Below are 27,316 nucleotides of genomic sequence, written 5' to 3' on the forward strand. Positions count from 1 at the left end.
ATTATTCTGATTACACGCTTTTGTGCAATGAACGCTCTTTTACTCAATGATGAGTTACCCCAGAATATGATGTCATACAAAAGCAGAGAATGAAAACAGGCGCGTTAAGCTAATTTACTGAGATGTATATCACCAAAATTTGCAATGACCCTAATAGCATAAGTAGCTGAACTCAAACGTTTCAGCAGATCCTCAGTGTGTTTTTTCCAGTTCAACCCCTCATCAATGCATATACCTAGAAATTTTGAATATTCCACCTTAGCTACCGATTTTTGATTGAAGTCTATATTTATTAATGGTGTCATTCCATTTACTGTGTGGAACTGTATATACTGTGTTTTGTCAAAGTTTAATGAGAGCCCATTTGCAGAGAACCACTTAATGATTTTCTAAAAAACATCATTTACAATTTCACCAGTTAATTCTTGTCTGTTGGGTGTGATAGCTATACTTGTATCACCGGCAAAACGTACCAGCTTTGCATCTTCGTGAATATAGAATGGCAAGTCATTAATATATATTAGGAACAGCAGAGGACCCAAGACCGAACCTTGCGGCACCCCATTCTTGATTGTTCCCCAGTTTGAGAAATCGCCAGTTTTTTGCATATTATGTGAACTGTTTATTTCAACTTTCTGCACTCTTCCAGTTAGGTATGATTTAAACCATTTGAGCACTGTCCCATTCATACCACAGTACTTGAGCTTATCTAGAAGTATTCGATGATTTACACAATCAAAAGCCTTTGATAGGTCACAAAAAATCCCAACGGGTGACTTCCAGTTACCCAGCCATTTAATATTTCATTAGTGAAAGTGGAATTGCATTGTTCCTTTAATTGCTATACAGTTTTCAGATCTGATTTGAAGTGTTGTTTCTATATGAAGCACTATCTCTTCTTTCTTGATGGGAAAATAGGTGATATCTTTAATATTATGCTTGCAAAAGGCATACATATCCTCTTCTGTAAGAAATTTGTCTGTGGTCTTTCTTTGTATGCTGGATTTACTCACTTCACATTTTGTTGTACCTCCTACTTCAATGTTCGGTCTCCAACCCAAAATCTACTTTGCGGTTGCAAAGATTTGAAAATTCTTTTTGTTCTTGTATTGACTACCACTTCTATCTCAAAAGTGTATGAGCTTCTCAGCCTTGGACAACTTTTCTTTTATGTAATTTGTTACATACACATGGAAAACCAAAGTGCTGTGCTCCAAGCAGTTACTTAGAATGCAAATTGATGAACTGCAAATTTCGTCCTCATTTTTAAAGTACAGAACAAATGGATGCACTGTCACCTGGTCATTGACCCAGTGGTACCCTTGTATTGCATCATGAACCACAAACGTAAAGTAAAAACTTAGTTTGGTATTTAGAAACATAGTGGTGACTTTGTGATTCTCTAAGTTATCAATTAAAGATTCAAAGTACTCTTCCTGAGATTTAATCACTTAAGCATTTCAGCACTGCAGTTGTGACCCACTGTCTCAAGGTAGCACTGTCGGGCATTTCCTCCTCAGATTCGCTAAACAATTCGAGAGCAGTTTCATTATTGTAGCATTTATCATACAAAATCATCATGCAGTCATCATTGTTAGTGTCACAGCCTGTTAAATCTAGTAACTTTTTGTAGATAACATCATTGGGTTTTGCACCCATAGTCACCAGTCTGACGTTTTGATGACATAAACATGGCTCTAAGTCTTTTCTAATATTGTCTGAAATTCATTGTACCTTGCTTTCAATAGCTGCTTTTATTTTTCTGCAACTCAGTTTTCTTATTTTTGAGGCACAAGATATTTCTACATCAGGAAAAACAAAATCCAATTTGCTAATAGCTTTTTCATTAGGAACCAAAATGTCATTTACAAGATTACACAGTTTTGGTCCTGGATTCATCACAAATATTTTTGAATAACAATTTGGGCATGGGGAATTTCCAGGATTTACATTAAGTTTCATTTGGGTAGCTGTTTTACTCTCACTTAGCAAGGACAAATGTTCAAATTTTATTTCCCTCGAACCTTTAGTAACTGGCTTTTTATAAACTTTGAATGGATCAGAGCATTTTTTTTTTTTCCAGAAAAGTGATTGTATGTCAGAACATATTTTCCCTTAAGATACTCAGAAACTGGTGATACAGAAGACCCTACTTGTTATTTTAGACAAAGTTTGTCTATCTTCGTCAAAGTCACTAACATATTTTACATTTTTTGAAACTGAACCATACACTGTTTTGTGACACACTTAACTTAGAGCACTGTTCATCCATTTTATTGCATTCCAATTAGGCTTTCAAATTTATTTATTATTAAATTTTAAAATTATTTTAGTTGATTTCAAATTACACTAAAAACAAAAGTACATAAAATATTCTATGCTCTCAATGAAGTATGTAGATCCATACTAACAGAGGTTTCTGGACAGACCGGCTAAAACAATACCATACCCAGCAAATGTAGTGGGGGAACACAGTTTATGTCACCGACTACTGGGCTGCAGTACAGACTTGTAACTCTGGCTACCAAGCCCCTGTACACACTTGTCATGCACAAAATAGTAGACTTACCAACAATAGGGAAATTTTTCATGTTTATTATTTTACTTTTATCATTTTGAACTTGTAATAATGTGCTACTTTTTTTGAGAATAAACCTAGGTGTAAATGGGCAATTTTTTTTAACATAGAACCAAAGCAAAAGCTCCTATTGTTGAATATTTTGTTATTAAAATAAATAATAATAACTAAATATAGGATGACGGTGTTAACTTAATATATTAAACTAAACTCCACCCCGAACAGGCCACGGAGGCCCAAGGGTACTGACCGCGAGCCGTGTCATCCTCAGCTCACAGGCAACGTCATCAGATGCGGATACGGAGGGGCACGCGGTCGGCACACCGCTCTCCTGGCCGAATGTCAGTTTCCGAGACCGGAGCCACTACTTCTCAATCGAGTAGCTCCTCAGTTTGCTTCGCGAGGGCCGAGTGCACCCCACTTGCCGACAGCACTCGGACGAGTGACCTTTCGGTCTGCCGAATGCTGTCGGCAGACCGAAAGGTCACTCGTCCGAGTGCTAGCTCGGTCCGACAGCATTCGGCAGACGGAAAGGTCACTCGTCCGAGTGCTAGCTCGGTCCGACAGCACTTAACTTCGGTGATCTGATGGGAACCGGTGTTACCACTGTGGCAACTAAATTTTATTACAATGGAACAATAAACCATTTAAACGGGCACAATATCAACTATTTCATCGTATTCAAAAATTCATATCTTTGTTCACAGTCAAATATCAATGTTGAAATTTTTACAGTACTTTGCTATCATATAAGTGTACAATAAGTGAACAAAACAAATTTTTATATTCAGTCTCACCAGAGATAAATAGCTCCAAACCTTACAAAAAAATAATGATTTTCAAATTTCAAAAATTTATAAAAATTTAAGGAAACCTTTGTCAGTGTCCTTGCTCTATTTAAGGCTAGGAGTTTATGATATCTAACTAGAGAAAAAAAATACACTCTGATAATCACTCCTTGGTTGTTATTTTTGGGTCAAAAAATTGGATTTTCTGAGTTTTCAATACCAAACTTTGGAAGTAATTTTGACTGGTTATTTTTTAATTTAGGGTGTTTTGGGTAATAAACGATGTTGCAGAGGACATTTTTCTAAAAACAGTCATGTCAGTTGCAATGTTGTAACTTAGTCTAGTGCAGAGATATTAAAATTAATGCTAGTGTCTCCAAATTGAAAAACCGTTGTGCACTCACAAATAAAAATGGGTGCCATTCAGTAAGGGTGCAAGGTAAATCTTTTTAAAAAACTGTTTTGAACTTTTAAATTAAGGTTAATCACATGAAAAAAAAAACAACAAAATATTTAAAAATGGTCAAGCAACTCTCATTAGATCTTTTCATATGGACTGATCCTTACAACATAAAACAAAGGTAATGAAGTGCAATCTGATCAAGTCAGGTGATGCTGGAGGGAATTGGATTAAAAAAATTAGTTTCTATATGTTGTAGATACATTTACTATCTGGACTGGAAAGTAATTTAAGTCATCAGAAATAAAGAGGGTATAAAATTAGTACTGCCAAAAGAAGGAAATGTGTCTCTGAAAAAGTGAGTATGTTATCATCTAATCTAAGTATATGTGTTAGCTAGCATTTTGTTATGCATTCATTTGGAGAGTAGTCTTCCATGGATAATAAATAGTATAGATGAGGCAAAGATAATAGTTTTTGAAATCTGGTTCTACAGGTGAATGATGAAAATGGAATGGGTACATCAGATAATACACTTAAACTAATAAACAAAAATAATCAGTTTTTGAAAATATAACAAAAAAATACACTCTGATAATCACACCGAGGTCACCACTTCGACGCTGTAGAGCACTCTCTGGAACAGGATAGTGCGTGTTGCCGGTGTGCACCCTCTGCCTATGCGTATTCACCTTAACTGATAACTTGGTGGTAGTTGTGCCAATGTAAAAGGCCGAACAGTGTTTAAATAACAGCTGGTGCATGATGTGTGTCATTTCACAGGTGGCTCTCTCTTTGACTGTACATGTTCTGCCAGTTACAGGGCTAGTACAGGTGGTGGTAGGAGGGTGCAAGTCTTACAGTGAAGACAACCACAGGGGTAGGAGAAATAGCACAGGGAGAGAGGTGCAGAAGGAGAATGAGGTCTGAAAGGATATTGCAGAGATTGTGAGGGTGGCAGGCAAAATGTCAGACAGAATGAACCCCATTTCAGGGCACAATTTAGGGAAGTCAAAGCCTTGTCAGAGTAGTTAACTGTATTTAATTGGGACAAACTGACAAAAAGAAGGGACAGGTTGTTAAGACATTCTGAGGCATCAAGGAATGGAGGAAAGTGTGGTGAATGGGTAAAAGTCATACAGAAGACCAAACTTGAATACAATGAGCAAATTCAAATGTACAAGGGTAATCCCAAAAGTAAGGTCTCCTATTTTTTTTGTAAGTACATAGACCTGTTTATTTCTACAATCGTTTACATCAGTTTACAGCTTGAACATTTAGCTATTTTTCGACATAATCATCATTTCTGTCAATGCATTTTTGTAGACGCTGTGGCAGTTTTTGTATGCCCACATCATACCAGCTCGCCACCGTGCTGTTCAGAAAGTTATGAACCTCTCCTTTCACCTTGTGGTCAGAGCTGGGACCACAGTTAGCACTGACAGGTACTGTGAGACTCTGAAAAAACTTGAATGGGCAATTCAGAACCAGAGAAGAGGAATGTCAAGCAAGGGCATACACATTCTCCGTGACAATGCTCGCCCACACGTTGCTCGGCAAACCTTTGCTCTCCTGCAACAGTTTCAGTGGAACATAATCACCCACCCACCCTGTGGTCCTGACTTGGCGGCCAGTGACTATCAACTGTTCCCTAGGTTAAAAGAACATTTGGCCGAAAAGTGATTCAGCTCCAATGGTGAGGTGTAAGAAGAGGTTCATAATTTTCTGAAAAGCATGGCAGTGAGCTGGTATGATGTGGGCATACAAAAACTGCCACAGCATCTACAAAAATGCATCGTCAGAAATGGTGATTATGTTGAAAAATAGCTAAATGTTCAAGCTGTAAACTGATGTAAACCATTGTAGAAATAAACAGGTCTATGTACTTATAAAAAAAATAGGAGACCTTACTTTTGGGATTACCCTCGTATGTAGGTTTTTGTGTTTATATAAATGTGAAGAGACTTCTACCTCTACATCTACACTCCACAAAACACCGTGAGGTTCATGGCAGAGGGTACATTCCAGTGTACCAGTTATTAGGGTTTCTTCCTGTTCCATTCACATATGGAATGCGGGAAGAATGATTGTTTGAGGGCCTCTGTGCATGCAGTAATTAGTCTAATTTTATCTTCACCATCCCTATGTGAGCGATACATAAGGGGTTGTAGTCTCTTGCTAGAGTAATCATTTAAAGCCAGTTCTTGAACTTTGTTAGTAGACTTTCTCGGGATAATTTACGCCTGTCTTAGAGAGTCCATTAAGTTTTTTCAGTATCTCTGTGACACTCTGCCACTGACCAAACAAACCTGTGACCAGTCATGCTGTTCTTCTCTCTATTCATTCAATATCCTCTGTTAGTCCTATTTGGTATGGGTCCCACACCCTTGAGGAATATTCTAGAATCAGTCACACAAGTGACTTGTAAGCGATCTCCTTTTTAGACTGATTGCACTTCCCCCACTATTCTACCAATAACCCATGAGCTCACAGGAAGAAATTATCAAAATCCTACGGAGCAACATTCACACTTTAAAACCAGAACTATCAGTGCAGAAGCAAAAAAAATTGGGACCTGAAAGGGGAAGAAAATGTTTTTGTGAAATAGCTGTGGCAATTGACGAAAATAATATCAAAAACACGCGGACTATTACATCTGTTCAAAACAATGCACCTGCAACACCTACAGAAGAAACTAGCACAGAAATCACAAAAACTCCAATTTAATGTAAATGGGCAAGTGTAACATGCAGAAAAAAGAACTCAAAGCACCTCAGTAATGTAAAACAGAATGAAAACAGTGATTTCCTTGTTATGGGCAATTCTCTGCTCAAAAATGTGGCAGTGCCAAATTCCACAATAGACATTCGCCCAGGTTTCAAGACCCATCAACTGAAGAAACGTTTTAACAACATATATAACTCGAAGGATGGTTCAGCAGAGGCATCTCGGAAGAATTACAAGGGGATATTCATCCACGTAGGTACAAATTCCCTTACAAGCAACACTGAAGAGGAAATTGTAAACAAAACAAAAAATTTAATTTGATCTGACAGATACGTCTACAAGACGTTTAGAATGGTAGTGAGTGGTATTGTCTACAGAAGATCTGTGAGTGATAGTTAAATAGCGAGAATAAATAGTGATATAAATGAAAGCTGTAATGATATGGGAGCCGTGTATGTAAATCCTAATAAGTTCTTAAGCAATAAATGCTTGGGTAAAGATGGTCTTCATTTTAACAGATTAGGATCAAAAATTCACAGTAAATTGTTCACTGATAGTTGTAAAATTCTGAATAAAGGGGGAAACTTATAAGGAATGATGGGGATGAGAAACAGTGTTTGGTAACAAAAATGACAAAACCGAAATGATACCCAAGAAAGAAAATACTGCTTGAAACCATAAATAAGAGAGAATGTTCCTACATAATGCACTTGAATATAAATGGTCTAAGTGCTGACTTTCAAAACAAAAGTCATTAAATGGACGAATTACAAATTATTCTTTTGCAGTATAAAAATATCAAAGTTATTTGCCTCAATGAACATTGGCTTACATGTGACAATATCAAAATTCTTAACAAAATCGAAAATTTTGAAGTAGCAAACAGCTTTTGTAGATGTGAGAAATCATGTGGAAGCTCTTGCATATTTACACATTCTGAAATAAAATATGCAATAAGAAATAATTTTAATCATTTGAATGAAGACAATATATTTGAGAGCTGCTGTATCGAGTTAAGGGACCTAAATATCATAGTAGTTTCTATTTACAGAGTATCAGAGAAAGCTGCAATTGAAACTTTTCTGTCCAAGTTTCAGTGCCTCCTTGAAAATCTAAAAAAATAAAAAGAAAAAAGGTTGTAACAGCTGCTGGCTTCAACAATAATATCCTAGGTGAAAGCAATGATGTGTCCAAATTGACTGACAGTAAAAACTTTTGGCTTCAAAGTAAACTTTAAGCAAGCCACTAGGGTAAATGCACAGTCAGCCATTTGTATTGATAATATCCTAACCAACTGTGTATTTGAAGATGTCCATAAATTTTGCTTAGATCTAAGGAACTCTGACCACTCTGCATTATTCATAGAATTACCAAAAATTAACAAAGAAATTCCATGCAACAGAAGCTCTATGAAAAGTAACTCCAATGAAAAAAATTAATTGTATTTAGAAATAAGTTAAGAGAGGTTGAATGGCTTTATGACAACTGTATTTCAAGTAGTAGTAACTTTGACAAATATTTAAGCAGTTTTCTTGGGGTGTTTAATGAAACTTTTCCACATCTACATCTACATACATACTCTGCAATGCACCATATGGTGCGTGGTGGAGGGTACCTCGCACCACAACTATCATCTTCTCTCACTGTTCCAGTCCCAAACAAAACGAGGGAAAAATGACTGTCGATATGCCTCTGTATGAGCCCTAATCTCTCTTATCTTAACTTTGTGGTCTTTCCGCGAAATGTAAGTTGGTGGCAGTAAAATTGTACTGCAGTCAGCCTCAAATGCTGGTTCTCTAAATTTCCTCAGTAGTGATTCACGAAAAGAATGCCTCCTTTCCTCCAGAGACTCCCACCCGAGTTCCTGAAGCATTTTCGTAACACTCGTGTGATGATCAAACCTACCAGTAACAAATCTAGCAGCCCGCCTCTGAATTGCTTCTATGTCCTCCCTCAATCTGACCTGATAGGGAACCAAAACGCTCGAGCAGTACTCAAGAATAGGTCGTATTAGTGTTTTATAAGCGGTCTCCTTTACAGATGAACCATATCTTCAAAAAATTCTACCAATGAACCGAAGATGACTATACGCCTTCCCCACAACTGCCATTACATGCTTGTCCCACTTCATATCGCTCTGCAACGTTACGCCCAAATATTTAATCGATGTGACTGTGTCAAGCACTACACTACGAATGGAGTATTCAAACATTACAGAATTCTTTTTCCTATTCATCTTCATTAATTTACATGTATCTATATTTAGAGTTAGCTGCCATTCTTTACACCAATCACAAATCCTGTCCAAGTCATCTTGTATCCTCCTACAGTCACTCAACGACGACACCTTCCCGTACACCACAGCATTGCTATGCACCGTATCCAAAAGATCATTTATGTAGATAGAAAACAACCAGCGGACCTACCACACTTCCCTGGGGCACTCCAGATGATACCCTCACCTCTGAGGAACACTCACCATCGAGGACAACGTACTGGGTTTTATTACTTAAGAAGTCTTCGAGCCACTCACATATTTGGGAACCAATCCAATACGCTCGTCCTTTAGTTAGGAGTCTGCAGTGGGGCAGCGAGTCAAACGCTTTCCGGAAGTCAAGGAATATGGCATCCGTCTGATACCCTTCATCCATGGTTCGCACTTAGAACCACATGTAACAAAATCACTGGTAAAGTTAAATGGATAACTCTGGGTATAAAAATTTCTAGTGTTAGGAAGAGGCAATGAAATGAGATATAATAAAAACAGGTATTTTACTGAATATGTATGACATTATAAAGCTACGTTCGAAAAAGTTGTGAAAGCAGCCAAACAAATGGCAAACAATAAGTTCATTTCACAACATTAAAGTGAAACAAAGGTAGTGTAGCCTGTTGTCAAATCAGAGTTACGTGTTAGAATTAATAGAAATGGAATATCTAGGATTAAAGTAAATGATAGCCTTACTGTAAGCCCAGCTCAAATATCGGAGTGTTTAAATGAATTCTTCGTAAGTATGGCAAAGTCAGATGTTGATACAGTAGAGTATCAGAGCAAAGTAAACCCCTTTGGACTCCAGCAAAGAGCTGAGTATCTCACAGATTTAAAAAAAGTCTCAATAAAGCATGTGGAAAATATTATACTGTCATTAAAAATATTCAGTTGGGTGGGATGGGATACCGACTAAAGTGATAAAAGCAGTGTATCACATAATAGCATCTCCACTAACTAAAATAATTAAGCAATATTTTGAACAGGGATGCTTTCCTGATGTGTTGAAGTATGCTGAAGTCACACCTCTGTTCGAGAAAGGGTCGAGGGAAGAAATGGGAAACTATTGTCCTATTTCTATTCTTCCAATGTTATTGAAAGTGTTTGAGAAAGTAGTTTCAAATCAGATGCAAAATTTTATTGTAAAAAATGATATTATTATAAATAATCAATTTGGATTCCAACCAGGAAAAAACACCCTGGATGCAATAAATAACTTTACTGAAAAGATATGCAAAGCACTGGACCAGAGGAGTAAAGTTGCTGGTATTTTCTGTGATCTTACTAAAACTTTCGACTCTGTAAAACATCCCTTGCACATCTATAAATTAGATAAATATGGAATTACGGGCAATATTCTCAAATGGCTTACATTTTACCTGCAGAACAGAAAACAAAGGGTAACTGTCACTTCAAATGTGGTGAGTTATTTTCCGAAGTGGAATACTGTATCACAAGGTGTGCCTCAAGGCTCCATTTTGGGGCCAATCTTGTTTCTATTCTATGTAAATGACTTCTCCACAAATATCAATTCCCCATCACTTCTGTTTGCAGACAATACTTCTGTTTTAATCGAAGATGGCGATGCAGAAAAAATTCCAAGCCTCATTGTGAGCACACTGGATACTCTAGAAAACTGGTTCCAGTTAAATGGGTTGAAACTGAACATTGCAAAAACCCATATGGTACATTTCCAAAACAAACACTTAAAATGCACAGAGCTTAAAATAACACACAATAATCAACTTACGAAGAAGTTGACACTGTCAAATTCCAAGGACTAAATGTGGACAAGAACTTGAACTGGAACACACATATTGACTCCTTATCAAATAAACTAAGCAGTTTTGCATTTGCAGTGCAGATACTTGCAAATTCTACTGACACGTCTACACGAAAAATAGCATACAGCAGTTATTTTGAATCTGTCATTAGGTATGGTATAATTTATTTTTAATATTTCTCATATACTGAAACTTCAGAAAAATAATATCAGATACATGTGTACCACACAGAAAACAGAATCTTGTCACCCATTATTTCGACAACTGCAAATCCTAACTCTACCCTCCATATACATTTATGAAATTATTATATTTCTACACAGCAGGCAAAAATTATTTGAGGAAAATCATTTTAACCACACATACAACACAACAAATAAAAATAATTTTATGCTCCCTAAACACAAATTGAAATAATATGAACATGCTCCACAGTATATGAGGATGACAATATATAATAAATTAATGGGCAAAAATATATTTAATGTTAAGCCAGAGATCCTAAAAATAATGCTACATCAGATTCTGGGAGAGAAATGCTACTGTGACTCGATAGAAGGATTTTTAGAGGATGACATGATAATTTGAGTTTGGGCAATTTAGTGTTACATTTTTAGATACTATTTTTATTACTGTTGTCATTATTATCTCTGCCTTTTGTGCATATAAAACAAAATTGTATTATTATTATGATTCTGTATGTAAAGATCAGCTTTCTATGTTTACAGTAAATTTTACCCAACTTTTGATGTGTCTCCTGTACCTGGATCAAATGGTTATGTATGTTATGAAACTAATAAACCACAATTCTATCAACTGCTTTACCCATCACTGAAGCTATGTCAGCATTCCATTTCGTATCCCTACAAGGTGTTACACTCAGGTATTTTTACGAGTTGGCCAATTCCGACAGTGACTTACTGATATTATAGTCATAGCATACTACATTTTTCGTTTTGTGAAGTGCACAATTTTACATATCTGAATATTTAGAGCAAGTTCCCAGTCTCTGCACCACACTGAAATCTTATCGAGATCTGATTGAATATTTATGTAGCTTTTATCGGATAGTACTTCATTACAGATAACTGCATCATCTTCAAAAAGCCTGATTTTTACTATTAATATTATCTGCAAGGACATTAATGTAGAGCATCAAGAGCAAGGGTCCCAACACACTTCCCTGGGCAGACCCGAAGTTACTTCTACATCTGATGAAGCCTCTCCGTCTAAAATAACATGTTGTGTGCTACCTACCAAAAAGTCCTCAATCCATTCACAAATTTCACTCGATACCCCATACGATCATCCTTTTGGCAATAAGTGTAGGTGTGGTATGAGTCATATGCATTGTGGAAACTGAGAAATACTGCACCTACCTGGTTGCCTCGATCCAAAGTTTTCAGTATGTCACGTGAGAAAAGTGCGAGTTGCGTTTTTCATGATCAGTGTGTTGAAATCTGTGCTAGCTGGCATCGAGGATGTCATTCCGTTCAAGATACCTCACTTTCGAGGGATCTACGATAGATTACAGTTAAAAGAGGGGCTAACTCAGCTGCAAAATCAGTATAGAATCTGACAGCGATTTCATCGGACCCTGGAGCTTTGTTTAATTTTGGCAATTGCAGCTGTTTCTCAACATCACTGACACCAATAATATTTCATTCACATTTTCAGCGGTATGAGGATTAAACTGTGGCAATCCTCCTCTGTTTTCCTTTGTAAAGGAACATTTGAAAACGGAGTTAAGCACAGGATAGTTTAGCAACCGAGCTACCTGAAGCCACTCTTTGGACTGATGACTCTATCAGCAACAACAGAACATTAAAAATAACTGCTTACCTTCCTCTGACGATATACTCTTTGTCACACCAGAGCACCGGGTCGTGTGCCAATCTCTTCCATCGCACACACACATTTTGCAAGATGTCTATAAGCTCATTAAAACTGAAGAATGAAAATACATCTAGTATTATTTCATCTGGGAGATCATGAATATTCTTCCCCTGACCATCTCCTGCAACCATTCTCAGAGCTGTCCTACTACTGTCGAAGGTGAGCTCCGGCACAGCGGCGTGTATCGGACCGGCAGTCTCTCTCTGACTCGCCGCGGCAGCCTCCGGTAATGCGGTCGGTCTGCAACCTCGCCGTGCCACGTGGCCGGTGCGAACCTCTGCTCCGTCTCTGTAGCCGCACTGGTGTGTCGCCACCTGTCAGTGGCGACTGCTTCCGGCTGCTGAAACAAAAATTTTCTACTCTGCCTGATCACAAATTTCTCATTAGCAGCAATTATTTCTGACTGATGAGTAATCACTCCAGTTGATAAAAAGTTCTACATTTTACTCGAGGACTGGTTTTGGGTTTATACTGAACTCATTTTGTAATGGAACCAGAAAATTGTGCTACGTTGAAGGGAAGTCATATGATTTTGAGTTTGCTTCAATGTAGCGCAATTTTCAAACTTGATTTTACTTCACCACAATACAGTTTTCAGATTCTACTAGAAAATTGTTTCAATGTAAGAGCCAAAAAAAAATGTTCAAATGTGTGTGAAATCTTATGGGAACACACACACACACACACACACACACACACACACACACACACAAATGCCCGAGGGAGCACTCGAACCTCCGCCGATACCAGCCGCACTGTCCATGACTGCAGCACCCTAGACCGCTCGGCTAATCCCGTGTGGCTAAGAGCCAAAGTTGGTCATGAAGTAAACGTAAGTACTTTTTAGCAACTGGAGCAGTTACTTGTCAATTCAGTCCACATTTTCAGAGCAGCAGCACTATCCAGTTGTGCAGAAACTAGTAGTTATTCTGTTAACTGTATGGTCAAACACAGGACATTATTATACACTATGTTAGAGATACATTAATGTGACCACCTGTCTGACACCTGAGTAACCATCTTTTATGACACAAATCACTGTGAGATGTGCAGAAAGAGAGTCAGTAAGGTTTCTGACGGTACCGACGGGGGTGTGGAACTAAGCCGATTCACGTGCTGTGGTCAGCTACGCTGGGTTTCTCAGCAGGAATAACCCGACTGACGTGGTCCCACAGATTCTCGATCGGGTTTAAATTCGGGTAGTACAGCGGTCAACCGAGTACGGCAAATTCATCCTGGGGCTCTTCGAACCACAATGAGATGTCGCATTGTCCTGCCGGTAGATGTCATTGTGCCCAGAATATTGTTGTTGTGGTCTTCAGTCCTGAGACTGGTTTGATGCAGCTCTCCATGCTTCTCTATCCTGTGCAAGCTTCTTCATCTCCCAGTACCTACTGCAACCTACATCCTTCTGAATCTGCTTAGTGTATTCATCTCTTGGTCTCCCTCTACGATTTTTACCCTCCACGCTGCCCTCCAATACTAAATTGGTGATCCCTTGATGCCTCAGAACATGTCCTACCAACCAATCCCTTTTTCTAGTCAAGTTGTGCCACAAACTTCTCTTCTCCCCAATTCTATTCAATACCTCCTCATTAGTTATGTGATCTACGCACCTAATCTTCAGCATTCTTCTGTAGCACCACATTTCGAGAGCTTCTATTCTCTTCTTGTCTAAACTATTTATCGTCCATGTTTCACTTCCATACATGACTACACTCCCTACAAATACCTTCAGAAACAACTTCCTGACACTTAAATCTATACTCGATGTTAATAAATTTCTCTTCTTCAGAAACGCTTTCCTTGCCATTGCCAGTCTACATTTTATATCCTCTCTACTTCGACCATCATCAGTTATCTTGCTCCCCAAATAGCAAAACTGCTGTACTACTTTAAGTGTCTCATTTCCTAATCTAATTCCCTCAGCATCACCCGTCTTAATTCCACTACATTCCATTATCCTCGTTTTGCTTTTGTTGATGTTCATCTTATACCCTCCTTTCAAGACACTGTCCAATCCGTTCAGCTGCTCTTCCAGGTCCTTTGCTGTCTGACAGAATTACAATGTCATCGCAAAACCTCAAAGTTTTTATTTCTTCTCCATGGATTTTAATTCCTACTCCAAATTTTTCTTTTGTTTCCTTTACTGCTTGCTCAATATACAGATTGAATAACATCGGGGAGAGGCTACAACCCTGTCTTACTCCCTTCCAACCGCTGCTTCCCTCTCATGCCCCTCGACTGTTATAATTGCCATCTGGTTTCTGTACAAATTGTAAATACCCTTTCGCTCCCTGTATTTTACCCCTGCCACCTTTAGAATTTGAAACAGAGTATTCCAATCAACATTGTCAAAAGCTTTTTATAAGTCTACAAATGCTAGAAATGTAGGTTTGCCTTTCCTTAATCTAGCTTCTAAGACAAGTCATAGGGTCAGCATTGCCTCACATGTTCCAACATTTCTACGGAATCCAAACTGATCTTCCCTGAGGTCGGCTTCTGCCAGTTTTTCCATTCGTCTGTAAAGAGTTCGTGTTAGTATTTTGCAGCTGTGGCTTATTAAACTGATAGTTCGGTAATTTTCACATCTGTCAACACCTGCTTTCTTTGTGATTGGAATTATTATATTCTTCTTGAAGTCTGAGGGTATTTTGCCTGTCTCATACATCTTGCTCACCAGATGGTTGAGTTTTGTCAGGACTGGCTCTCCCAAGGCCGTCAGTAGTTCTAATGGAATGTTGTCTACTTTGGGGGCCTTGTTTCGACTCAGGTCCTTCAGTGCTCTGTCAAACTCTTCACGCAGTATCATATCTACCAGAGTAAATGAGCTGTATATACGGTTAAACACGGGCCCGAGGATAGGTGCACAATTCTGTCGATTCACTATGGCTTCCACGACAATACCGCCCTGGGAATGACGCAAAAACATTCCACAAGACCGTAATGCTTTCTCCTCGTTTGCTTTCACACTTACAAAACTGTACACGAAGGCCACCTGACGTCACCCGGTGAACATCCAGTTGCGGTATTGGTGTGCAAATTCCAGCCTTCATCCAATGAACAGCAGTCAGCATAGATGCACGAACCAGGCACCTGCTGTGGAGCCCCATACACACCAACTTTTGCTGAATGATCGCCGAGGAGACACCGGTGGTAGCCCGTGGGTTCATCTGGGTGGTCATTTGCTCGACACTTACACGTTTATTCACCTGTACACATCTCCGCAGCTATTTTTCACCCCTGTCACCTACGGCAACCTGTGGTGCAACACAGTTGCCTTGGCGCCACTTCTGGTTAGTGCCATTTTGCCGCACATGGTATACTTTAATCGCGGTAGCATACAAACAGTTTACACACTTATCTGTTTCAAAAATGCTTCCACCCTCGGCTCAAAAGCCTATGATCGTGCACTTCTGGATGCCAGATAGATCACTCCATTTCTGCATTACGACAATGAATACACAATTTTTCGTATCACCCCAACATTTTATGTGTGTGTACATAGTTCCGCGTAGTCAGCGCGTACACAGCTTTCCCACTAGAGCGCTCCCCGCTAAGCACAACAGCGCAGGCGCAGCGCTCGTCCGTCTCCGCACTACGAGATGGCGCTGCCTTAGAGACGGACCAAATTCTGCTTCCGCCAATCCGCGTATTAATATGTAACGCAGCCAGTGATATTGCTGCTAACGTAGAACCTTTTCTCCTCGCGGATCACACTCGCACAGTGATTACCTGAACGCGTGAGGTATTATAACGAGTGTACAGACCTCTGATTAGTCATTCTGCATTTATCTGCACCTGTCTGTACCAGTCTACATTAGTCTGTACCAGTCTATAGTCAAGTTTCAGTCTGCGCCTGTACATAGCCATGAATATAAATGTATAGACACTTTGTCAAGTATCAGAGATATGTGAGAATAAGATTAACGTACTCAGACCAAAGGAACTTCAGATTGTCAATTGTAAATAGCATCCAGAATCAAGTTACATAATGTTTATGTTTGTTCTTATTTTAATAAATGTGTGTGAAAATTAATCAAGTTCTGTTTAAAGTTGGTCACCGTCGATCTGCTACTCTAAGCGTGCAAGTGGCATTTCTATCGTCTGACCTAACAGCAGAAGATAAACACACCACGATAAGACCACGAGACATATTGCTGACACTCGCCTACTTCGTTAGAGCGACAAGCCAAATAATCTGATGGTGTGTGTACTGAAGGTCTTACAGTACGCACACCACAACGTGCCGTCCTCGAGTGCTTATTGCGTGTCAATGTCGAATGTGGGTAGTGGTCAGATTAACGTCAGTAGACTGTGTATAAAGAAAGCAATACTAATGGAAAACAGAGAAAACATAGATTGCAAATATATTTTCATAGAGAATGCACTCAAACTACAATAACAAAATTTCAAAGTTTGTCTACTTGACTCATATCATATACACTGATGAAAGCTACACTGCAGCTGAAGTCTAGATCTGCAAGAATGTACAGACTGAATTGTGGCTGACTGCTGACTTACTTCCTGTGCAAACAATGTTTATCAATGCATGCTTTTGCAGAATAAGCACTTTTTCACATTAGACATTAGGTGCCTTGTCCCAGAAGATCATATCATAAAACCATATTGGAAGTACAAGACCACTGCAAAACAGATGTAAAGTGAAGCATAGTGCTATAGCTAGAGAGACGCATTTGGCTCTCGAGACAGCAATGTGTGACGCCTTCAATGACTCCTGTCACAGAATACTTTCAAATGATCTTTTACACAACCCAAAGAAATTCCGGTGTTATGCAAATGAGACAGGGACTGAAATAGAGGGTAGCAAAGCAAAAGTTGAAAAGACTAACTCCATTTCCAAACGTTCCTTTACAAAGGAAAACCAAGGAGAATTGCTCCAATTTAATCCTCAAGCCATTGAGAAGAGTCAGTGAAATAAGTATTAGTGACAGTGGTGTTGACACACAGCTGAAATTGTTAAAACTGAACACAGCTCCAGGGCCCAATGGAGTCATTGTAGATTCTATACTGAATTTGCAGCTGAGTTAGCCCCTCTTCTAACCGCAATCTATTGTAGATCCCTTGACCAAAAAACCATGCCCAGTTCTTGGAAAAAGGCATAGGTCACACCCATGTAACAAGAAGGGTAGTAGAAGTGATCCACGAAACTACTGTCCAATATCCGTGACATCGATTTTTGTAGAAACGTACAACATATTCTGAGCTCAAACATTATGACCTCCTCAATGCTAAAAAGCATGAAAACATCAATCATGTGAAACCAAACTCACACTTTTCTCAAATGATGTAGTAAAAGCTTTGTATCAAGCAATCAGGTAGATGCATTATTCCTGATTTCTCAAAAACATTTGATCAGTACCACACCCAGACTTATTGTCAAAAGTACGGTCAAATACAAAACAAGGGTGATGTACTTGAGGACAATATTATGGAAATGGAAGAGGATGTAGATGAAGATGAAATGGGAGATACGATACTGCGTGAAGAGTTTGACAGAGCACTGAAAGACCTGAGTCGAAACAAGGCCCCCGGAGTAGACAATATTCCATTGGAACTACTGACGGCCGTGGGAGAGCCAGTCCTGACAAAACTTTACCATCTGGTGAGCAAGATGTATGAAACAGGCGAAATACCCTCAGACTTCAAGAAGAATATAATAATTCCAATCCCAAAGAAAGCAGGTGTTGACAGATGTGAAAATTACCGAACTATCAGCTTAATAAGTCACAGCTGCAAAATACTAACACGAATTCTTTACAGACAAATGGAAAAACTAGTAGAAGCCAACCTCGGGGAAGATCAGTTTGGATTCCGTAGAAACACTGGAACACGTGAGGCAATACTGACCTTACGACTTATCTTAGAAGAAAGATTAAGGAAAGGCAAACCTACGTTTCTAGCATTTGTAGACTTAGAGAAAGCTTTTGACAATGTTGACTGGAATACTCTCTTTCAAATTATGAAGGTGGCAGGGGTAAAATACAGGGAGCGAAAGGCTATTTACAATTTGTACAGAAACCAGATGGCAGTTATAAGAGTCGAGGGACATGAAAGGGAAGCAGTGGTTGGGAAGGGAGTAAGACAGGGTTGTAGCCTCTCCCCGATGTTGTTCAATCTGTATATTGAGCAAGCAGTAAAGGAAACAAAAGAAAAATTCGGGGTAGGTATTAAAATTCATGGAGAAGAAATAAAAACTTTGAGGTTCGCCGATGACATTGTAATTCTGTCAGAGACAGCAAAGGACTTGGAAGAGCAGTTGAATGGAATGGACAGTGTCTTGAAAGGAGGATATAAGATGAACATCAACAAAAGCAAAACAAGGATAATGGAATGTAGTCTAATTAAATCGGGTGATGCTGAGGGAATTAGATTAGGAAATGAGGCACTTAAAGTAGTAAAGGAGTTTTGCTATTTGGGGAGCAAAATAACTGATGATGGTCGAAGTAGAGAGGATATAAAATGTAGGCTGGCAATGGCAAGGAAAGCGTTTTTGAAGAAGAGAAATTTGTTAACATCCAGTATTGATTTAAGTGTCAGGAAGTCATTTCTGAAAGTATTCGTATGGAGTGTAGCCATGTATGGAAGTGAAACATGGACGATAAATAGTTTGGACAAAAAGAGAATAGAAGCTTTTGAAATGTGGTGCTACAGAAGAATGCTGAAGATTAGATGGGTAGATCACATAACTAATGAGGAAGTATTGAATAGGATTGGGGAGAAGAGAAGTTTGTGGCACAACTTGACCAGAAGAAGGGATCGGTTGGTAGGACATGTTCTGAGGCATCAAGGGATCACCAATTTAGTATTGGAGGGCAGTGTGGAGGGTAAAAATCGTAGAGGGAGACCAAGAGATGAATACACTAAGCAGATTCAGAAGGATGTAGGTTGCAGTAGGTACTGGGAGATGAAAAAGCTTGCACAGGATAGAGTGGCATGGCGAGCTGCATCAAACCAGTCTCAGGACTGAAGACCACAACAACAAACAACAACGGTCAAATAGGATATCGAGTGAAATTTTTATCTGGACGGAGGGCATTTTGGTAGGGAGAATGCAGCATGTTATCTTGGATGGAGAGTCATTGTCAGATGTAGAAGTAACTTCAACTTTGGGTGTGACCCAGGGAAGTGTGTTGGGACACTTGCTGTTCACAGTGTATATTAGTGACCTTGCAGATAATATTAACAGTAAAATCAGTCTTTTCACAGTTGATGCAGTTATCTATAACAAAGCACTATCTGAGAAAAGTTGCATAAATACTGAGTCAGATCTTGATAAGATTTCAATGTAGTGCACAGATTGGGAACTTGTTCTAAATGTTCAGAAATGTAAAATTGTGCACTTCACTAAACAAAAAGGTATAGTATCCTATGACTATAACATCAATGAGTCACTGTTGGAATCAGACAACTCATACAAATACCTGGGAATGATCACATAGGTTCAGATGTGGGTATAGCAGAGGGTAAACTTTGGTTTATTGCTAGAATACTGGGGAAGCGCCATTAGTCTCTGAAGAAGATACCTTACAAATTGCTTGTGCGACCACTTCTAGAATATTGCACAAGTGCGCGGGACTCATATCAAATAGGACTAACAGGGGATATTGATCATATACAGAGAAGGGCAGCATGAACAATCACAGGTGTGTTTAATCCGGGGGAGAGTGTCACAGAGATACTGAAGTAACTGAACCGGAAGACTCTTTAAGATAGATGTAAACTATCCCGAGAAAGTCTATTAACAATGTTTCAAGAGCTAGCTTTAGATAATTATTATAGGAATATACTACAACACCCTATGTATTGCTCACAGAGGTGGCCTGAGGGTATGATAAGAACAATTACTGCACACACACAGAGGCACTCTTCCCGTGCTCCGTACGTGAATGGAACAGGAAGAAACCCTAAGAACTGGTAGAATGGAACGTACCCCTGCTATGCACCTCATGGTGATTTGCGGATTATAGATGTAGATATGTAAGTCATTCTCAGAATAATCCAGGTAGCAGCGGGCTTTTCAGTTAGCAAATCCACCTCTGTTGTTATCCATCTCGATTCCTTGGAATTTCACACCTCACACTTCCACCTTCAACCAGTGTACAGCCACTGATCTATACTCACAGTCCCTGTAAGTCAGTTTTATAATGGAACAGTGTAATATCAGTTTTTGTACTGTTGGCTGTGAAACAGTTATTCTCTTTGCTGTGTCTGGTACTTTATCAATATGCTTGTGTCATCACGAGACACTAAAGTTTTTGAAGAGTCCTACAGTATCCCGCATAAATCATTGGCGTGGATCGAGAATAGAAAGGGTTCGAGCACTGATCCTTGTGGCACACTATATTTAATGTTTCCCTGAATTATTCATTCCATGATACCTTATTCTTGTTGTATCATTTGGAAATGTAACCTTCTGTTTTCTATTGTTAGGGTAAGACTCCTTGTATGCAACAGGAAGGCCTTTAACACCATACCATTTTAGTTTTCCTAGTAGAGTTTTCTGATAAAACACAAGCAAAAATTGCCACAAGATCACAGAAAATTTCAAAAGTGTAATTTTTGTTGTTTACTTAGACCAGAATTGAGTTTTGGGTATCATATAATGCTTTCTCAGTAGACAACCCATTATGAAAGCCAAACTCAGCTGTTATTAAGAGGTTAATCTTACAAAGAAGGTTAAACATTCTCTTGTTAGCCATTTTCTCAAAAAAAATGTAAGAACACAGAAATGAGGAAGAGGGATCAACAATTAAAGGTTAGATACTTATCTCCATGATTGTAAATGGGTATTACTACTGAATACTCCAGGGATTTCAGGTGATTCATTTTCAATCATTGACTGGTTACAAAGATAAATCAAGGACGGCACTGCCAAGTTTTTAATAATTTTCCTGAGCAATTGAAATAGCCAGAAGAGTTACTACTTTTAGTGACTTAATGATTTCTGTGGTCCTTCTAACAGGTGATTTACAAATGCCTGGCTAAGTAAATCTGAGGGTGTGCAATTGAGGGATCATTTTCTCACTCTTGTGTTTTCAGCTGCTGTTAGGAAGAATTCACTGAATTCAGTAGCCAATGATTCAAGTTTTATATCATTTGCTTGGCCTTACCCTGTTTCTACAGTTTTGAACTTCTTTTTTCTGCACAGTATGTGGGTTTTGCATTTTTTATGATAAAGTGAGAACAATTGACAGGAATGGGGGAAAGAAATACAGTAGAAGAGGAATGATAGCTTTGAGGGACGAAATAGTGAAGGCAGCAGAGGATCAAATAGGTAAAAAGACGACGACCAGTAGAAACCCTTGGGTAACAGAAGAAATATTGAATTTAATTGATGAAAGGAGAAAATATAAAAATGCAGTGAATGAAGCAGGCAAAAAGGAATACAAACATCTCAAAAATGATATCGACAGGAAGTGCAAAATGGCTAAGCAGGAATGGCTAGGGGACAAATGTAAGGGTGTAGAGACTTATCTCACTAGGGGTAAGATAGATACAGCCTACAGGAAAATTAAAGAAACCTTTGAAGAAAGGAGAACCACTTGCAGGAATATCAAGAGCTTTGATGGAAACCCAGTTTTAAGCAAAGAAGGGAAAGCAGAAAGGTGGAAGTAGTATATAGAGGGTCTGTACAGGGGCAATGTACTTGAGGACAATATTATGGAAGTGGAAGAGAATGTAGATGAAGATGAAATGGGAGATATGATACTGAGTGAAGAGATTGACAGAGCACTGAAAGACATAAACCGAAGCAAGGCCCCCGGAGTAGACAACATTCCATTAGAGCCTTGGGAGAGCCAGTCCTGACAAAATTCTACCATCTGGTGAGCAAGATGTGTGAGACAGGCGATATACCCTCAGACTTCAAGAAGAATATAATAATTCCAATCCCACAGAAAGCAGGTGTTGACAGATGTGAAAATTACTGAACTATCAGTTCAATAAGTCACAGCAGCAAAATACTAATGCGAATTCTTTACAGACGAATGGAAAAACTGATAGAAGCCAACCTTGGGGAAGATCAGTTTGGATTCTGTAGAAATGTTGGAACATGTGAGTGACCCTAAGACTTATCTCAGAAGAAAGATTAAGGAAAGGCAAACCTATGTTTCTAGCATTTGTAGACTTAGAGAAAGCTTTTGACAATGTTGATTGGAATACTCTCTTTCAAATTCTGAGGGTGGCAGGGGTAAAATACAGGGAGCGAATGGCTATTTACAATTTGTACAGAAAGCAGATGGTAGTTATAAGAGTCGAGGGGTATGAAAGGGAAGCAGTGGTTGGGAAGGGAGTGAGACAGGGTTGTAGCCTATCTCCGATGTTATTCAATCTGTATGTTGAGCAAGCAATAAAGGAAACAAAAGAGAAGTTCGGAGTAGGTATTAAAATCCATGGAGAAGAAATAAAAACTTGGAGGTTTGCTGAATACATTGTAATTCTGTCAGAGACAGCAAAGGACTTGGAAGAGCAGTTGAACGGAATGGACAGTGTCTTGAAAGGAGGGTATAAGATGAACATCAACAAAAGCAAAACGAGGATAATGGAATGTAGTCAAATGAAGTCGGGTGATGCTGAGGGAATTAGATTAGGAAATGAGACACTTAAAGTAGTAAAGCAGTTTTGCTATTTGGGGAGCAAAATAACTGATGATGGTCGAAGTAGAGAGGATTTAAGATGTAGACTGGCAATGGCAAGAAATGCGTTTCTGAAGAAGTGAAATTTGTTAACATCGAGTATAGATTTAAGTGTCAGGAAGTCGTTTCTGAAAGTATTTGTATGGAGTGTAGTCATGTATGGAAGTGAAACATGGACGATAAATAGTTTGCACAGGAAGAGAATAAAAGCTTTCAAAATGTGGTGCTACAGAAGAATGCTGAAGATTAGATGGGTAGATCACATAACTAATGAGGAGGAATTGAATAGAATTGGGGAGAAGAGGAGTTTGTGGCACAACTTGACAAGAAGATGGGACCAGTTGGTAGGACATGTTCTGAGGCATCAAGGGATCACAAATTTAGCATTGGAGGGCAGAGTGGAGGGTAAAAATCGTAGAGAGAGACCAAGAGATGAATACACTAAGCAGATTCAGAAGGATGTAGGCTGCAGTAGGTACTGGGAGATGAACAAGCTTGCACAGGATAGAGTAGCATGGAGAGCTGCATCAAACCAGTCTCAGGGCTCAAGACCACAACAACAACAACATGATAAAGTGAAGAATTTTTCAATACTTCTTGTAATACATTTTAAAGTCTTTATTAGAGCTAGTCCTTTCCATTAAATAAAGCTATATCTTCATACTGGAGGATATTTTGATCCCAAATGTAGGCCCGCCTTTCTCTGGGCTTCAAACGTATGTTTCCCCGACTCAGTGTACACGATTATTGGATTCATAAAGATGTAGGCATATTTCTAGAAAACAAATTTCTCATATAATGTGTGTTCATAGTAAACTTCTCCCCATTTCTCATCACACGAATTCTCTATTAGTACTGTGAGTTGACATTTACATACATATCTATGAAATTTTACTTTCCCCTTTTTTTTCAAACTGGACTAATGCTTTATTGCTGCTATTTGATTAAGGTTACCAAATAAACCACTTCCTGCCCTATTCTCATTTTATATTATCCTATTTTGTTAATATTTTATCTGTATACAGGGTGATTATTATTAACATTTTAAAACCCTCAAAGTGACGTAGATGACACAGAGACAAGTAATTTGATACAACACGTGTGTCCTCGCAAATGTTGAGAAATACTCCAAAATTGGAATGGCAAATGTTGAACATGTGACATCACCAGACGACACACCCTCGCCCATAGGGGGCATTGCTATACATCACTCCGCCAGACTAGTCTGTTTTTGTAAATGTAAAATGATTAATTATCATATTGGATTACCACTACTGCAAGTACTACTGTGTCACATTGGTAATGTGAGAATGAATACAGAGTACACTAGCGGAGTAGTGTGTAACAGAGCCCTTGGACCAACAAGTGTAGAACCAACAAGCCCAATGACTGCACAAGTGGTTAGTTATGTTACCTGGACACATCACATGACTGCCATCCACTTTTGGGATATCTCCCGACATTTGCAAATCTGTGCGTCTTATATCAAATGAATTGTCTCAGTGTCATCTACGTCGCTTCAGAAGTTGTCAAATGTTAATAAGAATCACTCTGTATATTATTTCTGTAATGTTTCTGACATGTCTGATACTATTGCACTAAGTGGTTGACGGGGGAATAAGTAAATAATGAGGCTTATATATATTTCACAAAATACAGTTGCCTTAAGAAATAAATTATCAATGCTATCACACTATGTCCGTCTGTTCTTGTTGGGAATATTACTGAGGGTGTCAAAGCAAAGCTGGACATCATTAATTCTGTGTGTCCTCAGTACAAAATATATGTGATGAAACTGATATTGAAGTCCCCACATACAATCATTTCCCTGTTATTAATACTATCTTTAGCAGCCCCTCTAATTGTTTAATGAAGTTTAAAACATTTGCTGTTGGGGAGCCACTACATATACAGCCAGGACTGGTATCTTGTATGTTTCCAAGGTTAAGCACAGCTTTCAAACAGCTGTTCAGTGCAGTACTTAGTGAGTTCACTGGCCTGGGAGTATATTCCACTTTTCGTGTATATGGCCATTCCTCCTTTCCTCATATTACACCTACAGTAAAGTGATACTAACTTGTTAGAAATTTGGGCAATAACAAAAGGGTGGCAGGAATTACCCTACATCTTTCTAAGGCCTTTGATAAAGTAAACCACCAAATTATCCTTGACAAACTGGAGACAATACACATCAGATGAACTGGGAGGAAATTGATTTAATCCCGTCTCCAGGCAGAAGTCAGGTTGTGGAACTCCTCTCATCTCAAAACAGGCACAAAATAAAGTGCATCTCACATGCTAAGAAAGTGGAAGCAGGAGTCCAGGGTAGCGTTCTTGGCCTCCTATCATTCTTGATCCATACAGATGACATTGAAAGCCCCAACAGTTCACTTGGCCCCCTATTATTCTCGATCTATATAAATAACATTAAAAGCCCCAACACTTCGACCAAAATTATACTATTTGATAATGATACAAGCATAATTATAAGTAATGATAGGCAATCCTTATCCACTACAGCTGAAAATGTTCTGAAGTGTGTGCAGCAGTGGTTTCATGCTAACAAGTTAACATTTCATTTAAATAAAACAATCTGCATACAGTACAGTGAAATAAAAGAGAAGGATGACCTCTGTTTATTATTGAGTGACCAAGAGACAGAGAAAGTAATGTCTACAAAATTTTTGGGCATGTGCATTGATAATTACTTGAGCTGGAAAGACCATGTCATATACACACCTCAAAAATTCCATTCTGGAAGTTTTGCATTGAAAATAATTTGTGCAGTCTGTAGCACGGAGTGTGTAAGATCGGTATATTTTGCTCATTTCCATTCTATTGTATCTTGTGGAATAATGTTCTGGGGTGTAACAAAATCTCATCTGTAAAACATTTTTAAATTACAGAAAAGAGCCATTTGAATTATTACACGCAGCTCTCCACAAACACTGCTGGTCCAAATTGAGAAACCAGTAGTTAAAAATACCTACAGTACCATGTTTTTACATATTCAAAAGTGTACTGTTTACAAGAACACATATGAGTAGTTTACATACAAATTCTGATTTTCATAATTACAATACACATATCAGTAAGAATCTGCTTGTAGAAAGACAATGCTCCTCCAGTTTGCATCAAGGGAATGGAAGATGACAGAAAATTTAAAAGTGAATTCAAAAATTGCCTTTTAAATAAATGTGTTTAACCCTAAATTACTGGCAAATACTTGTATCTTCTTCATTGTCATATGAATCATTCTGTTCTCATTGTAAATTTTATACTTTGTTTTTATACTCTTTTAATTTCAAATGGTGTGATAAATGTGTTTCTCAAAGTGTACTGCATGCATTTCAAACCATTATTTACTTGAAACTCCCTCGCAGATTAAAACTGTGTGCCAGACCAAGACTCAAACCCGGGACCTTTGCCTTTCCGAGGCAAGTGTTCTACCCACAAGCTTGGGTAGCTCATTGGGTAGAGCACTTGCCTCGGAAAGGCAAAGGTCCCGAGTTCGAGTCTCAGTCTGGCACACAGTTTTAATCTGCGAGGGAGTTTCATATCAGCGCACACTCCGCTGCAGAGTGAAAATGTCATTCTGGAAGCATTATTTACTTATTCAGAAAGCATCTAGAAGACCAATGCATTAGTTCACTGTATCACATTTTTTAATGGATTGTAAAATGTTAATTTTATATTTATTATATTAGTTTGTAAAATTGGGCTGTGCATATACAATATATCGTATTATGGTAATTCCTTTATCATGTAAGTTCTGCAAAGGTTGATAACAAACTAAACTATCAATTTAGAGACCTCTGTTCATGCTCTGCGAGTTCCACATGGTGTTCGTTATGCATAGCACATCTGTAGAAATATCTTTACTGTACTGGTAGGAGCAGTACATCTTTTATATCTAACATGTGTCTTATATTTTAATGTAAAATTCCAAATTTATTATGGTAGCCACCATTTCTGCTGTCCAAGCTGCAGTTCTTTTCCTAGTGATTGTTACAACTGTGTCTGTCGTTATTTGGTATCTCTGTCTTTCAGAAATATTTGCCCTAAGATAGACCCTGTGAAAATATTCACATCGAAGGGATTGAAATTATTTGTGCAAGTAACATCTAATTGGAAACATTGAAACATAGCTCTTACCATCTTCATATCTGAGCAAGGGCCATACCTGGCATGACAATGAAATGCCATATTGTTTTTC

The 27,316-nt window shown here is 38.5% G+C and overlaps 1 protein-coding gene across 6 annotated transcripts in view; it reads right to left on the reverse strand.

The window, feature by feature from the left end:
* Window positions 1–27,316, reverse strand: part of LOC126473630 (F-box/LRR-repeat protein 7-like) — a 135,789-nt gene that overhangs the window by 106,536 nt on the left and 1,937 nt on the right. For 3 of the 6 annotated variants that reach the window (XM_050100809.1, XM_050100811.1, XM_050100812.1), the window contains exon 2: window positions 12,389–12,779. In XM_050100809.1, coding sequence (XP_049956766.1) covers window positions 12,389–12,573 — 185 coding nt within the window. In that variant the 5' untranslated portion in view covers window positions 12,574–12,779. Of the gene's footprint in view, window positions 1–12,388; window positions 12,783–27,316 lie in introns of all 6 variants that reach the window. The other 3 variants (XM_050100810.1, XM_050100813.1, XM_050100808.1) reach the window with 1 other exon arrangement.

Source organism: Schistocerca serialis, chromosome 4 (genome assembly GCF_023864345.2).
Source record: "Schistocerca serialis cubense isolate TAMUIC-IGC-003099 chromosome 4, iqSchSeri2.2, whole genome shotgun sequence".
Classification (NCBI taxonomy): domain Eukaryota; kingdom Metazoa; phylum Arthropoda; class Insecta; order Orthoptera; family Acrididae; genus Schistocerca; species Schistocerca serialis.